The sequence below is a fragment of the Gavialis gangeticus genome, unplaced genomic scaffold (assembly GCF_001723915.1).
Source record: "Gavialis gangeticus isolate Ggan-Ray unplaced genomic scaffold, GavGan_comp1, whole genome shotgun sequence".
In the NCBI taxonomy this organism is placed as follows: Eukaryota; Metazoa; Chordata; order Crocodylia; family Gavialidae; genus Gavialis; species Gavialis gangeticus.
This window is the reverse complement of record NW_017729006.1, coordinates 24,996,805-25,013,968: the sequence shown is the minus strand read 5'-3', so window position 1 is coordinate 25,013,968 and position 17,164 is coordinate 24,996,805. Positions and strand designations below refer to the sequence as shown.

Below are 17,164 nucleotides of genomic sequence, written 5' to 3'. Positions count from 1 at the left end.
CCATACACACACACACACACCACACCCCTTAATATCTGAAGCAGCTGGTATATTGCTTCCCTGACTACTACTAATAATTAACTTTCCTATGGTATTTTATCTCTTCAAAGCACTATGCAAACATTAACTAATTAAAGCTCATGACACCCTTGTGATATTGGGAAGGTGAGCATTATCATTCCCATTTTTACTACCAGAAATTAAGAAACAAAGATGTTAAGGCTCAAAATGTTGAAAATCGGATGTCTGGGTCCATACATACACCAAGATGACTGGCGTCTCCATAGCTACTCTATACCACACCACCAGCCCTAAAAGTGGTATAAAATGGAGGTTCACTTCAGCATATGGAGGGATCGTCCAGCAACATGAATTGTCTTTTGGCTCCGCAATTGGTATATGGGGCATTGCTGGAGCCTCTTAGAAATCCCTCATTGTTTCAAAATTCCCTGAGAAACAATGAGGAATAACATCATTTGACACTCCCCCCCCTTTTTTCCCCTAGTCCTACACCCAGCCATCCACTTCCTGACATGCTTGGCCACACTGAGAAGTCCATCCCTAAAAGCCAGAGGTCCCTGCACAGTTGATAACTGCATCATGCTCAAGATCCTCATTGTAGACAGCTAAGTCTGAAACATTTGGCATAAGTGACTTTCTCAGGGCTACCTAATACATCCATAGCAGAGCTATTGGTTTTATTGGTATTACTGCTTCTTAATGCTGTATAAAGATAAATCAGGTGTTCCTGCCTTCTCAGTTCTGTGCTTTATTCATTAAATCACACAGCCTCCTGCCTTTAGCTTTCACCATTCATTACACAGGTAAGTGTGGAGCAGAGAACTGATTGAATACATTTAAGGTAGGAAAAAGCACTCTGTCTTCCCTCACAAAACTGCAGGTTCTTATTACTAGGTGAATCTGAAGTGGCTTTGTTGATCTCACACTAGCACTCAGTGGCTGCATCTACACATGCAATTATGGCACATGAATAAACTGCGGAGTTTATTTGCTCTGGAGTTTATTGCTCCTGGGCACACCATTTGAATGTGTATATTTTAATAATAAGCTCTGCAGTTTATTCATGCACTGAGCCAGGTTGATCCAGCCCTGACTGGCATGGGGCTCAGTGTGGGTCAGTCTGCCAGCCCAGGGCTGCTCTCTGAAACATGCTGCAGAGAAGCTGGCTGGGGCACAATGGTGTTTTAGCACTGGCTAGCTGGCAGGCAGTCTCCGCACTGAAGCTCCCTTGTGCCTCAGCCAGCGCCTCTAGCATCTATACATGCACTGCTGCAGAGTTTTTTACTCTGCAGCAGGATAATACCTGTATTTGCAAGTAATGTATTTACAAGTACTATCCTGCTGTGGAGTAAATTAGATCACTCCAACCTAATAGGGGCACATGTGTAGACACTGACACATTTACTGTGCAGCTAATTAGTCAACTGAGCAATAAACATCTTGTGTAAAGATGCCCAGCCAGACCTTTACTATTTATATTACAAGTACTAAAAGGGCCCAGTCAGAGAACAGGACCCCGTTGAACTAGGTGCTGCACAAACACAAAACAAATACTTACAGCTCCATTCTAAGTGAATTAGCTCAGGTCAAACTGGGGAGAAAAGTTGGAGTTTGATCTTTTTAAAGAAAAATTGAAACCTGAATTCATTCCTTGTTTGCAGTTGAGGGGAGTCTAAAGAGAGTTCTCCTTTCTAAGTTTCTTTCAAATGGAAAGCTCATCAGGTCTGGGACAGAACTCCATGTTCTCCTAGCATCTAGCACATTTTGGATGCTGTTGCAATAAAATTAACCACAAAAAATAACTCCAGCTGGGCATAAAATAACAGGCATGAAGTTAAACAAAGCAGACAGTGCTCTTATACTAGCTGCCTTTTATTTTACCTTTGAATATCCCATGCTAACCCTCTTACCTGTTATAAGTGGTGGGATGTGTATTGCAGGTGTATCTTTTCTCCTGGGTTTTTTCTGTTCTAAATCAGTGATCTGAGAGAGTGGAGTCCCTTTTTCCTTCTGCAGTTTGTCTGACAGCTCATACCTTTGAAGCAAATTGTCTGAAAAGTCTGAGAGGATGGCTGCAGGGAATAATAATAATAATAATAATAATAGTAGTAGTTACTTAAGCCTTGTCAGCCTTGCATGCATTGACAAAATTTGCACCTGTGTGACTTTATCCTGGAATATGCTGACATAAAACTTCTCTAATGATAAGCCCTGCTCTGTGAGAGCACAGTGCAATATGCTGTTGCTGGTTAGGAACTGTATGAATTTCCTTAATATAATAGTGCCTTACAAAGCACGCTTGACAGAACAGTTAGTAATACAGCCAAACCAGCTGTACCACTGGTTTGAGCTCAAAAGCAAAACTGTGATCCATAGATCTATTTCATGAGAGCTACGCAATCTCATGAAGGACATGTGAGGCAGAACAAGTGTGACCTCCCAGAAGTGATGCCAGACATTTCAACTGGTGTGATCCTATCTTACTCATGGGATGGACACGACAGGTCTAAAGTCTAAACTGCCAAGCAAGTTTGTTCTGGATCCCTTTCTTCTAAGGAGACAGCATTTTTCAGAGGCCGGACACATTTGCAAACAGCCTTGAGGCTTATCTTTAGCCTAATGAATATATCCGCTGGATTCAATTTAGTAATATTAACATTTTGTTTTCTCTACTGTGATCTGCCAGAAATACACAGAGGAATATACCAGCAGTTGTTTGCTAAATACATCATTTAGGGGTGCATGGGAAATGGGACTGACAGTATTACATTCCTAAAATGCAGCCTTTTCCTAAGAGAACTGTCCTCATTAGTAGAAGAAACTAGGTTTCTCGGTGGATGTGGCACAACCCATACATGCAGGGGACTCTGGGAAAGCTGTGAAGTGTTACTTGCAGTTCCCTGCTGATTCTTCCCTTCTCCCTTCCAGGTATGGCAAGGGAAATTGTCTCCCTTAAGTCAGCACAGCCCTCAAAATCCACAGACACAAGGAGTTCTTTTACTTAGGCACTTTTTGGCTTCCCTGGAACCCGCTGGCTAGACTGAGCCCTGCCAGGATTAACATAGCCACCTGTGTTTGGGCAGGCTGATGCTGTGGAGAAAAAAAAAAGCCACCTCACTCCTCTTACCCTGGGAACTGCTAGTTTCTCACAGCTTTTGCACAGGGAGCAGTCATGGCACTGAGAGTGACTACAAATGGCACAGATATACATGATAGTTTAATTTGATTTGTTTTCAGCTTGGACCAGTGCACATTCCAACTCATAGAAATCAGTGCACACATAAGCAACGTATTTCAAGGAGGTGATGCAAATATAAGGCTTAGGGTCAGGGGTTTTAAAAGTATCACCACTGAGCTAACCCTGATCCCAGCAAAGCCAGTGGTAAAACTTCTAGAGATTTCAGTTGAAGCAGAGTTAAGCCAGTGATGACTGGCTTTGAAAAATCGTACCTTCCTTGTTTGCCCAGGCTTCCACATGTGCCCACAGAGGGGAAGAAAGATCTAGGGCAGCAGTGTGCTTTCTATTCAAGTCCAGATAAACCAAAGTGGACCAGGTGGTCAGATTTCAATAAAACTAAGGGCGCGTCTACACACTGCCTTACAGCGATGTTATTACTGGGCCGTGCTTTAGTACTTCCTTTTGGAGGTACTAAAGCACAGTGCAGTAACTGCCCATGCTGTGCCGTACACATGGCCATGGCACACAGTTATTTTTAGCAGCCACTTCACTGTAGTGGTGCACTATAATGGGGGAGCGCGCCGCTACAGCAGAGGAGCTGCTTGTCACTTGTAGACACCCGTGGATGCTACGTCACTGTAGTGCGTCACTACGGCAAAGTAGCGTCATGTGTAGATGCACCCTAAGCTTCATTTAGTTTGGAAACTGAAAGTGGTATCTATCACCTGGGATAGGTGGTGGGGTGTGTAATGCAGGTGTGTCTTTCCTCCTTGGCTTTTTCTGCTCCAAATCATTGTTCTGGGAAGCCTGGATGACTTTACCCTTTCTTGGTTTCTTGTTCAGGTCACAACTTTTAATAAGCTGTTCTGAAAGATCATCTGCATGAAAAACAAAAGATACAGAGCTGATGAAAAATAATGAACAGCAAGGATTATGCAGATAAGGGTCATTGAGACACAGTTTATATAACTAAATAGCTGGCCATATTTTTGCACACCCACTTTTTGTTGGCTGTGATGAGAATACTTTGGATTTGCACCTACTGAAAGCCACACTTGACTCAAAAGTTGCAGAGAATGTCAGTGTACTTTTTATAATTCTTCACCATTCTGGGTGCTTATGCAAGCTGACAGATCAAACCTTTTGAGGCTGACTCACCTCTAATAATATCTTACAAATCAGGGCTTCTGTTTTAAACTTGGCTCTGATGGGATTCATCAGTTGGCATTTTCATTTGGGCTGGATTTCTGATCTCACTTACACTATTTTCCGCTCTTATAAGTCTGTTGTCTATGGACAAGAAGGATGATCTCATAAGTAAGGTACTGGAAGATCTGGATGTGGCTGCAAGGTCTGTCACAAACTGCTGTGTGAGCTTGGGTCAGTTGGGTCTGTTGCTTAATTGCTATATGCCTCAGTTTCCCACCTGTTGGGATAATGAGGATAATCCCATTAACCTGCTTTGTCCTTATTTAATTTAAACACTAAGTTCTGCAGAGGAGAGAGCAGGTTTTTTTAGATGTGTTAATACAGCACCTATCAAAATAAGTCCCTGAACTTGGCTGTGAATTGTAAGTTCTGGAAGCAGAATCAGAACTAATGTTTGTGCGCATGTGTGCATGTGTGCGTGTGTATACTGGCAGTCTTTGACTTACGTTTTGCACTTATGTTTATAAATTGACACCCTGTTTCAACTTTATGATGTAAGTTTCAACTTTACAACACATGATCCATTATGATGCCATGCCAGTGAACAAGTTTGCTGTGTCACCCATCTCCCTGGAGAACATCTGTCCAAACTTCCTTGGACACTTTCTTTAAGAAAGCAGACAAGACTCCAGAAAAACCTGCAGCCGAGACTATGGAGAAGACTCCAGCCAAGAGCCCTTCAAAAAGTCCAGCAAAATCACCTCAAAGAAGTCCTTCCAAATCAATACGATTGCTATTTACAATATAAATACATTAATGTAGCTATATTACTCATCTATAATTGATCAAGTATAAAATTTTGGGGTATTTTTGGTGAAAATAGGGTATTGGGCCTTGGTTCAGGAACCAATCCCCCATTTATAACATTGTTTCTTGTGAGAAAATTTGTTCCGAGCTACAACCTTTCGACTTAAGACACAGTTTTCAAGAACCAGTTGTGTCGTAAGTCCGAGGACACACACACACACACGCACACACACACACACACACACACACACACAGAGTCCTTGGCCTTATGACACAATTGGTTCTTGTTTCAGCATATGTATATATGCTGAGTAAAACAGGTTTATGCAACATGCCTGAGGTAACTGTCAAATAAATTAATATTTGTGTTTCAAATGATACTTTATATAATATTTGATAAATATGGATGTTACAGTAAGCTGGATTAGTAAATCTTCCCGGCAATTTTGTAAGGCTGGTAAAAACATAACATTTGAAGCAGAGATGAGGAACATGAATATACAAAAGGATCTTTTATCAAAATCATAAAGCCTCATATTTAGAAGTGTGTCTGAGCAAAGATGCCTCTGGTATGCTCAAGGCAACACTATGTAAAAAAGCCATCTCTAGAAAGGTAGCACATTAGTAAATGAAGGTAAAACAGCACTTAAAATTCTTTCCCAATAGAGACCAAAAGGAGATTTTGAAACCTTTTACTGAACTTGCATGTAGTAGTAATCTTTTACTGAACTTGCTATGGTAAAGAATAAATGTTATTTGGGGAAAGCTCAAATATACTGTAACTTATTATTGTTTAAACTCTAAAATATCTACATGTTTTTCATCAGAGAGAAAAATAAGTGAGTCTCTCCCCTTTAAATTAAGAAGAAATGCAGCACCAGCTAATATGCAGATGCAGGAAAAAAACCTCTTTGCCTGTCCATATGGCATCAGATGTGACACCAGAAGGCATAATCTATCGGGTTTCAAGAGGGCTCACTTGTACTGCTTGGGGGGAAAGAAGGGAATGACAGTGTTTAGTGATGTAAAGGAGAAACCTCTCTAATTACAGGCAATGACGTCATCTAATAACACTTACCTAAATGATTACAGTGCGAGTCTCGCTTGTCCAGTCTGTCTTCTGGGATATCAAGTGGCTGCACATATTCTGTTGACGTCATTGAAAAGGTTTTCTCTTCTAGCTACACCAGCAAAAAGAAGCATGGCATAAAATAGATTTATTTATATTTATCATTATATATATTCATGTATTGTTTCCAGATTTCACAAAATTCCTGTTTTCAGACTTATTTTGCCCTGCCTGACTGCTTTCAAAATATTTGTGAAGTGAACAATTTCCCCATCTTTGATGACTGCTGCACTGAAAGACCCTAAAGCAAGATCTCAAAGACAAGATAGGAGCAAACCAGTTGGAGGGTTGGTAATCACTGGTTTTGAAGGAAACTTTCTGAAGGACACAGTCACCTGGAAATCCAGTAAATATGTTAAATGCCCAGAGTGCATCTGTCACTGTTGTTTTTACTGCTATAAAGTATTTATGTGGAAGCCTAGCAAACATCAGAGCACTCGCAGGGAATGCCCTATAAACATGTGAAATGTATGGGGTTTTCTTCTATTTTTATAAATGATTTTGCCACTCATGTTGACTTGAGAGACCCAAGCAATCGGAGGAAATTGACCATAGAGAGATGACACTGAAACTGATCATATACAAAATTAACTCAACAACTAAACTCATTGAAAATTTTTTTGATCTTTTTCATTTTTGTCATCTTTAGTAGTGTTTGTTGCAGTAAAAAAAACCCAGAAAGAAATGAGATTTTAAAATCAACAGTGTTTCATGAAATTTTGATGGGACAGAAATAGAAACAGGAAATTCTACATAGTGGTCTATGTGACTCATTCAAATTTCACACTTCTTCAGGGCCTCCTGTGATATATCTGAAGAGATCTTTCAAAAGGTTGTATTGCTGCTAGTGATTTGTGACTGCAATTGACACTTCAGCTTTTTGAGGTTTGCCTCTTGCTAAGCTCAGTTGTAGAAAGCTGCAACAAATCTCACAGGCTGCTTCATGGTATCTCAGATTAAGAAGTTACTTTAAAAGAGATGAATGGTAAAGATTTTCAGAGAAGCTTAATAAGCTGAAGCTGTGGGATGTCAAACAAGATAGCTCAGGTACTGGGAGCAGCCCAGCTGTAGCAAAGAAAATTAAAAATAACAGGGAGGATCTCAAGTCTCAGGCCTCTTAAGTGTCCTGGGTGTTTTGGAAAAAAATACTCAGATTTTCAGTCTGCATTTGAGTTTTATCCATGATGGTTTAAATCTCTACAGGTGTAAATTTTAATCTATAATCAAGTTCTAAACTACAGAGTATTATTTAGATTAAGGGTATGCTTATATCACTTCTGTGGGGTCCTTGAGAGGGTCACTGAAAAGCAGATCCTGGCCACCTCCTGGCAGATCCTCTTTCTGCTCATGCCAAACCCAGAAATGAGCAGTGAAGCTGCCCTGAGGGTACCTTCCACCTCAGCTCCACCAGTGTCCTCCATCTCTACCTCTTATGTGATCAAGAGAGACAGTAGGGGCAACTTCAGAACAGCTTTGCCCCCATATTTTGGAGGTTGGCATTAGGGTGAGCAAAGCGGGCCCTATTCAATTTGGATTCAGCCCAAATTGGGGACAGTGATTTAATTTGCTGATTCAGATCACTGTCCCTGATTCAATTTGGCTGAATCTGAATTTAAAGATTTGATGCTGGTTCGGGGAATCAGTGGTTTGGACATAGGCACAGCTTTATAAGTTTTTTCTACGTACCTTGAGGTACCAGCATGGCTCCTGATTGTTGTGATATTATATTGGGGCAAATGGAGCTTCCCACAGGAATGCAGGGAGGCCCTCCACGTGCTTGGCAGCAAACCTGGAAGTGGACCAGAGGTACTTGCGGGTCTGCCAGGGAGCATGCCAGGGTGCCCCCCGGCTCAGCAGTCAGCCTCAGGGGGACCCCGGGTGCCCCCCGCAACCCTGGAGGCACCAGTCACCGAGCTGGGAGGGGGGCCCAGCATGATCCTAAGTTACAAAAAGCAGCAAGCAGGAACATGGCCCACCCACCTTTTGCATTAACTTTTTTAGGGACTTGAATTGGGTGGCATATGATTCACCTTAGGCACCTAATAGGTTCCAGCCTTCCATGTTTGTTACGAGATACATTTGTAATGTCTAATGATTTCTTCTTAATGGTTTAGGCCCAGTTCTTCAAAGCTATTTAATCACCTTCCCAAGTGTGGGTCTTGCAGGATTATAAATTCCCTCAGATCTTAAAATAAATTGCAGCTGAGGGATTTCATCACTTTGCCATATGCAGGCACACCTAGAACCTCAAAAGTATGAAAGTGCCTGACTGCCATGGGCTTCAATGCACTGAAGTTTTGGGTTTTAACTTTGAAAATTACAAAGTTAAATTAACTATCGTTTGAAATGGTTCTGAACCATAATCCTGTACAAGTTGTTTGGTTTGCTTGGCAGATGCATACCAGAATAACTAAAGACATACCTACAAGTTTAAAGGAAATCAATTTCTGTCTTTTCACAAACATAGATAGCAAGCATATCATTGGTTTCAGTGGGCTACTTTTCTGTTAGGAATCTTTTCTCCCCACATCAGTGAAATAAAGTAGACCTTATTTCTTGTGAACAAAGAAATAGAATTGGGAAGCAGAAAAGGCATGAGATTAGGCTAATGGGAGAGATGAGGAAAAAAGAACCACATGACAGCAGAGGAGGGGGAAAAGATGACTGATAAAAGCCAATGAGGAGCTAAAATTGTGCATTTACTTTATTCTTCTGGAAAATGTTCCCCAGTTTTCCTTGTGGAGTGATTGGCTAGTCACCATTGCATAGCATCACTTCTGCTGATGGATTAAGAGATAAATGAAACTTTTAAAATTGAAAATTACTGAATGATGAATGGTGAGCAGTGAATGTTTTCAACCAGGCCCAAATACTCTGCCTTGTTTGTGACTACGAATACATGTATGAAAACTTTGAGAAACAAAGACCTAGCCATGTAAATAATGGATAAAAAGGAGAGTGGCCATGATCACATTTTGGGATAGAACTTCAGTAGGGGCAAGTTGTTCTTCACTGAGTCAATGAAGCAACATGGATACAACTAGAAAGGATATGGGCCACAATTCCTCCAAGCATTTACTTAACTTTAAGCATGTGAGTAGTTTTCATTCTTTCAATACTTATATTATGCAATTGCACAAATGCTTAAATGTCATGCTGTGGCCTCAGATTTCCACTGTAAACACTGTCCTGTTTACTCAATAGACACGTGTCTACAAACGTCACCTACCTTTAATGAAAAGAACAAAGTTCAGCCTATCTTCAACTAAGTAATACCTTTGATCAAAAAAAAATCTTTGAATACCTGCAAGCATGATATGACTGCCTTATTTATTGAATGTGTAAATAAATAAGTGACATTTGTGGCCTCAGAGAAAAAAAAAACAACGAGGAAAAGTTGTAGCTAAAACACAACTCTGTTTTCTTGGGATACTAAATGACATTGCTGGGAAATCTTGAAAAGATATTTTGTAATTTTAATGAGAAGCTGTTCTTTCTTCTTATGTGCCATTTGTTTTTTGAGAGAGTACCTTAGCAGTTAACCAAATATTATTATAGTGGGAGAAGCAATAACTCTTGTAGGTAACTTGGCCTTGGTGTTTCCGTTCCAGCTGTCTGTCGAAGTTACTTATAACTTGCCAGCACTTTCTACTTTCCAGATGAATGCTTCTAGGTTTGTTCTTTACTGAAGGTGAACTTGTTAGGAAAGTTTTGAGTGAAAACATTCAATGCCATTTTGGATTATGAGCAGCCTGAAAAATTAGACTTTATTTTGAACAGCTTTGGTACCAAAACAGCTGGAGATAAAGCATTTTTGTTTCTTATGGCAATAACATTCACTGAAAGGAATTGCCTTTAAGAATTCAGATAACTGATACCGATTTGAGTTATAACCTAAAACAAAATCCAATTTTGCATATACATTACACAGAAATGTCAAAGTAAGCATATGTGCAGAGCTAAGAAGTAATTGTCTAGTGTAAGCTGAGAGTTTCCAAAAAAAAAAAGTTTAAAATTAAGGCCCTAATAATCCTTCTCTCCTGACTGCTTTTTGTGTTATTGAGTGCTCAGCATCTTTAAGATTTTTTAAATAATGGAGATCAGGTATCCTATTTTTGCTCTGCAATAAATATGGAGCTGATGATTCATGTATCCTAGGACAACCCATTACAACTATAAACGTCATAAAGGAAGCAAAGCTTACAAGATATTTTGTAGTGGTTATAAAGCTGTCAGAGTCAGTCACTGATTTCCTGTTCTTCCTATGTGACCTGGATTTTCTGAGAAGTGCTTTGTTACATCACAAGAACACCTCAGTGGGATTCATTGTTCAGAAGGGAAAGTTATGCAGAATTTGTCTGGACATATTGCATGAATTTTGGCAATGCTTTCACAAATCAGTTACCACTATCCAGATAGTGAATTTTTGAATAACACTTACAAATTCTGAATGGGGAAAAAGTTTGGCGACTCTTACAAATCATTAAGAGCTTCTTTCAAATTAGCATTATATGCATTTGTTTGCTCGAATATGAGCATAGTTTTCAGCTGGATTTCACGGACTTCAAGCTGTAGCCTGCTAAACAGTCTCTGTATCAGGAAATTACTTTTTTACAGGATGGACTAAGGGTTCTTTGCCCAGTGCCATGTGCATTGATGTAAGAGCCCCAAATTCATCCTTTGAGTATCTGTAATGGTCATTGAAGTTGTAAATCAAGCAGTCACTGAATGGATACAGATTTTCTATCAGAATTAGGATTCAACAGTCATTTAGATTGATGCTTTTGAGCTGGATTGCTAGTTTTTGCAACCCTCCCTTAGAGACATGCAGTTGAAAGAATTATCTGGATTCTCTTTTTGGGCTGAAAAAAGGCAGGGATTGATGGTCCCCACAGGGGCTTTCTGTAGCTGGCTTACAAGTTCCAGTTTTGAAGGGAGTTTTTTGTTTGTAAATAATGTATAGCAAAAAACGTAAATGAGTCTTCTTATAGAAAGGGAAGAGGGAGAAGTAGTAAGGTAGAGTGAAAAGCCAGTTACTCTGAATAGAGTAAGTCACCTGGCCCCTGTCAGGAGGGGATCAGCTCACTTTGAGTCATTGTAAACCCAAATGAGAGGTTTGCAGAAGTTGGGGATGCTGCTGCAAAACATCAGGAATGTTTTATCCTCTATCATTAAGTTTGCTATTATAGCACTGTGGCCAACATGCAAAAATCCTGCAATAATGTTGTGTTCAGAGTTCATCTACGTGTTACTTTTACTGATGAAATTAACATTTTGAGTGAAATAGTCACTTGAAGGAAGTCTAGTTGAGTTTTCAATTAAATATAAATGTGTTTTACACAGAGACTGTCAAAGAAAGTCTTTTCTTATACAGATTTGAGATAAGGCAGGCTTTAGCTTTACATATCCAGGTGGAGCCTTAGGGTCAGATTCAGCATTGCTGTTCTCAGGGATATTTGTCCGGAATGATAGAAATCTCAGGAGACCACATATAATTTGCATCTTTTGGGTATACATTTTTATAAGAAAAATCACCCTTAGCAGTGCACTGTATTTGAGAATGAAACAAATAAATAGGGCTCTCTACATTTAGATTCTGAGATGAGGATGGCAGTGGATTTAGAACCCCTAAATGACACCTGAGGTTTGGGCATTTTGGTTCTGATATTAGCACATCTTGACTTTTGTAAATGTTGCTGTATAAAGATAGCAAAAAATGTACATCCAATAAATAACTGAGACAAATACATTGCAACAGAAGTTAATTTACAAAACAAAAATACCTAGGTCAGTTAAAGCCTTTCAAAGAAAGCTCTGAAAAATTCCATGTGCCCTATTTCCTAGCCCAGTTCCCTGAAAAGTCATGCAAACTGCAAGTTTGTACACAGAGCCAGTCATGCAAGGGGCCAATGTGCGTGCTGAATATTGCTACTTTATGCTCAAGTAGCACAGATCCATCTTTGCAGGTCAAGCCCTTAAGTTATACGTGCTTAAAGCTGACCAAGACTTTTTATTTATCATAGCCACAAGAAGATTAAAAAAGTCTTAGAAGTAATAACAGCCAGGATCCACAAAGGCATGTACCTTCCAATTAAGTTAGTGGAACTAGGCATCTTTAGGGTGCCTAGCTGGGCCTGAGGGTCTAGTTGGCAGTGACACACCAACAGGTCCATTCTTATTTATATGACGTTAGAATTTAATCCATAGCTGTACTGCCCATTAGTGTTAACAGAAACTAATTGTATATTTAGAAGACAATAGACCCTACCACATCTGGAGAGTGATTTGGTATGCATTGCCATGCACACTATACTGTGCAAGCTTTAGTTTAAGTCATGCATCTTAATGCTTCAATAAAATGTGGCCCTCTACATAAGCATTTGGACATTTATTCACCTGAGAGATGCTCTGTTCCCATAAGCAGTGTAGTTACTAAGAAGCATTAGAGAGACACTCCAGTGTTTTACACGTGAGTAATCACTGGAGACCTTTGAAACCTTGTCTTGGATAGTGCATAAACAACAGCTTTTTGATAATATTCTTTTGTTATATGGTGATATGTAATTCAAATTTAATATGAATATTTATTCTGCCGATAACATATTACCATAGAAACAATTTTGACAGAAGTACTTACGCTTTCTCTGGACTCAGTACACTTAATTAATATATATAATTTGCCAATAATTAATCTGAACTTTTGCCCAGTGTTTTTAAGGGAAAAGGCTATTCTGTAATTACCCAATATATTTTTCATCCAGTTTTAATTATATTAGGGGGAAGGAGTGGGGATGCTTATGGAGAAGCTTTGTTAAACAAGGTTAGTTCCCTGTTTGTTTTTTCCCTTTTTTAACAAGAAAAGCAAAGGAAGATGGAAGAGATAAAAACCTCACCTTTTTATGTGTAGTCACTTTAGGATGAATCCTACTTTCACTGAAGCCACTGAAAAAAATCCTCACAGGCATTCATTTCAATAGGAACTATTTGTGTGAGCAAGGACTACCGGGCAGGGCTTTATTTCAAGAATCAAATCTGAATTTTGAGAAGGCAGGTTTTTGTGTGTCTGTGAACTGGCAATTCCTTTCTGTCTACTGTTGACGTACTACAAAGCTGTAAATGGGAACAATGAATATTTTATAGCCTGCTGCCCTGTGTACCAACAAGCCAAAGGTTAGACTGAAACCCTACAATCTAGCCAGAATAAAGGGCAGCACTTAGTTTGACTGCCCCCAGGGGCAGGACATGAATCAGACCAGGACTCCTGAGAGTCACAGCCTGGTCCTTTCTTTTTGCTTCAACTTTCTCTAACATCTCTTCCAACCATACAGTTGGTCTAATAAAAGATATTACAAAGAACCCCTTGCTTCTCACATATTTCCCAGACCATCACAGCTACAACTACATTCTAACCCTATAAGAAGGAGACAGTAAACTGCTCCAGATTTGCTTTTAGTGTTTTCCCTCTCTCTGTTGGCCCTGGTTTGCTGGCCACCACAGAAACTAGCAAAGTGGACGGACTCTCAATCCCTGCTTGTCCCCTGCCTTCTGCACACCTACTTGGGAAGGAATGCATCTGTCTGTTGGCCTGTGGTCTCCCCCATCTAAAGTGATAGGTGGAGCAAGGTAGGGTACAGAGCCATCGGCCCATTTTTCTTGTACCTTGTATAATCATTTACACCTCTGCCAAAACGCTACCATTCCAGTGTAATATAGTGTTTTACGGCCACTTTGGACTCACTTGGCAGCAGTGGCGACGCATAGGGGGTCAACAGGGGTACACCCCCTGAGAGCACTGGTGCACCCCCTGATGGCCATGCTCGCAGCTTAGGTGATGGGCAAGCGGGAGTGCTGGTGCTGCCCCTGCGAGCACCGGCTGGGGAGCAGAGCGCCAAGTGAAGCGGCCACGTTCCCAGGTGGTGCATGAGTGCCAGCCGGGGAACTGGGCCACCAGCAGAAGCAGCCACAGCCATTTCCAGAAGTCCTGTGGCCACTTTTTAGTGAGTAAGATTGGCCGCAGGTGGACCCCCCATCTCGGTCACTGACTGGTCACTGGAGGGGCATGTGTCCCCTGTGGCTCAAAAGGCACCAGTTGCCCATGCTTGGCAGAGCTGAGAATGACTATTCCAAGGGCAAGGTAATGCAAATCTTGCCCCAGATGATCGATTCCCATCTAATCAAAAGCCATATCTGTGAAAGAGCAGGCTTTTTCTTATATACCTTGATTATCTACTATCTGCAAAAATTAAATCCATTGTTAGTTTCTTGAATCACGATACATGTGCAAAATGTTTTCTAGTGTAGGGAATCACACCATGCACCAGAAGATAGGATATTTTTTAAAATGAATTCTCAGAATGAAATTCTTCACTGGGAATTTGATCAATGTAGTTTAAAAGCCACCTTCTAAGAGTAACTTCCTCTGAGTCAAGCCCTGATAATACTGTCTAAAGTTTCTCCTGCAATTCTTTTATTTTAGCACAGAGCTGTTATTTCCAAACAACGCCATCAAAGTAGTCTGATTTTTTTTATAAAGTGGCCTTGAGATATATCAGCTGTATGAAACACAATACTATATGTATTTACATTCTTGCCCTTGTATTCATTGTTCACCCAAAACTCCAGTTAACAGCTCCCTGTCTTCCGCTGACCCACATGTCTATTTTGCACCCTCCAATAAAGTACAGCGTCTTTTACAGATCTGATCCACAATCCATTGAAGCCTATGAGAAGACTGTCGCTGACTGCAAAGCTTAGCTACTGTTAATATAGAGGGCCTGATCCAAAGCTCATGGTTCCATGAATCAAATGTGGAATAAATTTGTCTTTGATTCTGACAACAAAGTTGTACTTCAGGAGGAGGAAAAATGTAAAAACTTGCCGCATTAAGTCCCCCAGAGGGAAAACATATCCCGTGCATATCATTTCTTTTTTGGCTGGATAAAGTTCTAATCGTATTTCTTATTCTGTCAATATGCACAACTTGTTCATGAAATAATCTTGCAGTTAAAAGTAATTGAAACATTTGTCTCTAAAGCAACCCGCTCTGCTCCAACCTTCCAATTTTGCAGCACAGTCTAGCTCCAACTTTTACCATATGGCATCATATATTTCCTCTGCTCGAAAATCCATCCTGCAGAGTAACTAGATTCTGAACTTTACTGCTAGCCCAGCATAGGTATAGAGAACACAGATTACTTAAGTGCAGATAAAAAAATATCAAAGGATTGCACCTATCTTGATCCTGATGAGTGAAGTTAAGAAGGGGGTTATGCAAGGAAAAGCAAAAGGTATGGCCAAACTACTTACCACCAGCTGAAAGGATCTGGGATGGGTGTGATATGAAGTCAGGGCTCACTGGAGCAGGAACTTTCTCCTCTGCTGTTGCTGCTCTGTGCTTCTGCACGCCTTATCTAGGGAGCAGCAGTGGCCGTTGCTATGGTAATGCTTTGTTTCAAGAGTTCGGAGGGAGGAGATAGGAAAGGAAAGGAATAACCTTTAGCCTGTGCAGTGAGCAGATTGATGTGATGATGTGATGCTTTTTTGGAGTTATGAGAAGAAAGGAAAATAATGAATATTACAGAAAAATCACCAAAAGCAACTCTTTAAAGTTAAAAATCACTCTCACACTGGATGATAAAGGAAAAGAGCCAAGCATTTTAATGTATATTAAATGGGGGAGGGTCTTAAAATCTAGCAAAGGGAGACACAGTCAGAAAGAGAGCAGTGATATCAAGGCTCACTGAGGCAGGAGAATGGAGAGGGAGAGAGCTAGGCTGCTGCTGGATAAAATACAGAGCAGGGCAGTGGATGCAAAAATGGGAAAAGGCAGGACAGCGGTCTAGGAACAGCCCCATAAACACTGAAAATGATGTGCAGGCTCCAGGACTAAGGTTCATCTGATGACTGCGGTGTTTGTGTAAGCATCTAGCCTCAACTTCTTGCGCAAGCTTGGCACACAGGCGGCTTTTACAGGGCCAGGCAGGAAGTCTTCTGTGGCAGCTGTCTGCTTGCCAAAACTGACCAGTTTCTGCTATTTTATACCAATGCATTCAACAGAGCTGTTATTTGAATGAGGAAAAACATACAAACATGCCTAACATTTGAAAATCAAGAAGAAACACTCTGCTCAATTGGCAGGATTATGAATTGGACCCTTTTTATTCCTCATTCCCATTTTAAAAAGTCCTTATCTAGGCCCTCTAGCTAAAACATTCTACAAAATGGTGACTGCTCACAGATTTAGTTTGTGGGGAAGGGGGTGGTCTCTCCTACATTGCTATTTGGATGCTGTCACTATCAAGGTGCAACATACGGCTTAAATATGTCGTGTCTTTCATACAATAATAATATTCAGTTCCAAAGGACCAAAGATGTTAGGTGTTATCTTAATATCATGGGAGATGCTAAGCACTCTTAAATTCTCTGAGGCTAGGTACAGACAGTCAAAAATCCCAAGGGTAAATCAGTTTACTCTTTGCAGGTTAGTCTAAGCTGCACCAATTAAATTGAAACAGAAGTGAACAGACATTTACCTTTGATTCAGGACCTGAAGCCACATGCCTGCAGTGGCTCGGGCCAGAAGCCGGGGTGTGCTAGAGCACAGCTCTCTGGCAGTATGCTCACTTCCTCTTCCTGCTGCCTCCGAGGTCTTTGGGAATTGCAGTCTACAATCACAACAGCAGGACTCTGCAGAGCTGGTCATCACTTCCTCTTCCAGGTGCCTCTGGGATTTGTAGTCCACAGTTGCAGCCAGCGGTAAGTTTGAGCAGGGGAAGGGGTGTTTAAACCCCCCCATCCCTGGCCCCAGACCCTAGCTTGAGTTTGTCTGGAGGGGGACAGTCCTCTCCTGTAGACTAGGTTGCATCCCCAGCGAGGCTTGC

At 40.7% G+C, this 17,164-nt stretch overlaps 1 protein-coding gene across 3 annotated transcripts in view; it reads right to left on the bottom strand.

Moving 5' to 3' along the window:
- Positions 1-15,701, bottom strand: part of PPP1R17 (protein phosphatase 1 regulatory subunit 17) — a 33,875-nt gene extending 18,174 nt beyond the window's left edge. Inside the window, exons 1-5 of one of the 3 annotated variants that reach the window (XM_019508997.1) lie at positions 15,591-15,701; positions 13,178-13,226; positions 6,234-6,336; positions 3,925-4,077; positions 1,932-2,093 (exon numbers count right to left, since the gene is read on the bottom strand). In XM_019508997.1, coding sequence (XP_019364542.1) covers positions 1,932-2,093; positions 3,925-4,077; positions 6,234-6,315 — 397 coding nt within the window. In that variant the 5' untranslated portion in view covers positions 6,316-6,336; positions 13,178-13,226; positions 15,591-15,701. The remainder of the gene's footprint in view (positions 1-1,931; positions 2,094-3,924; positions 4,078-6,233; positions 6,337-13,177; positions 13,227-15,590) is intronic. The other 2 variants (XM_019509000.1, XM_019508999.1) reach the window with 2 other exon arrangements.
- Positions 15,702-17,164: the final 1,463 nt, after the last annotated feature.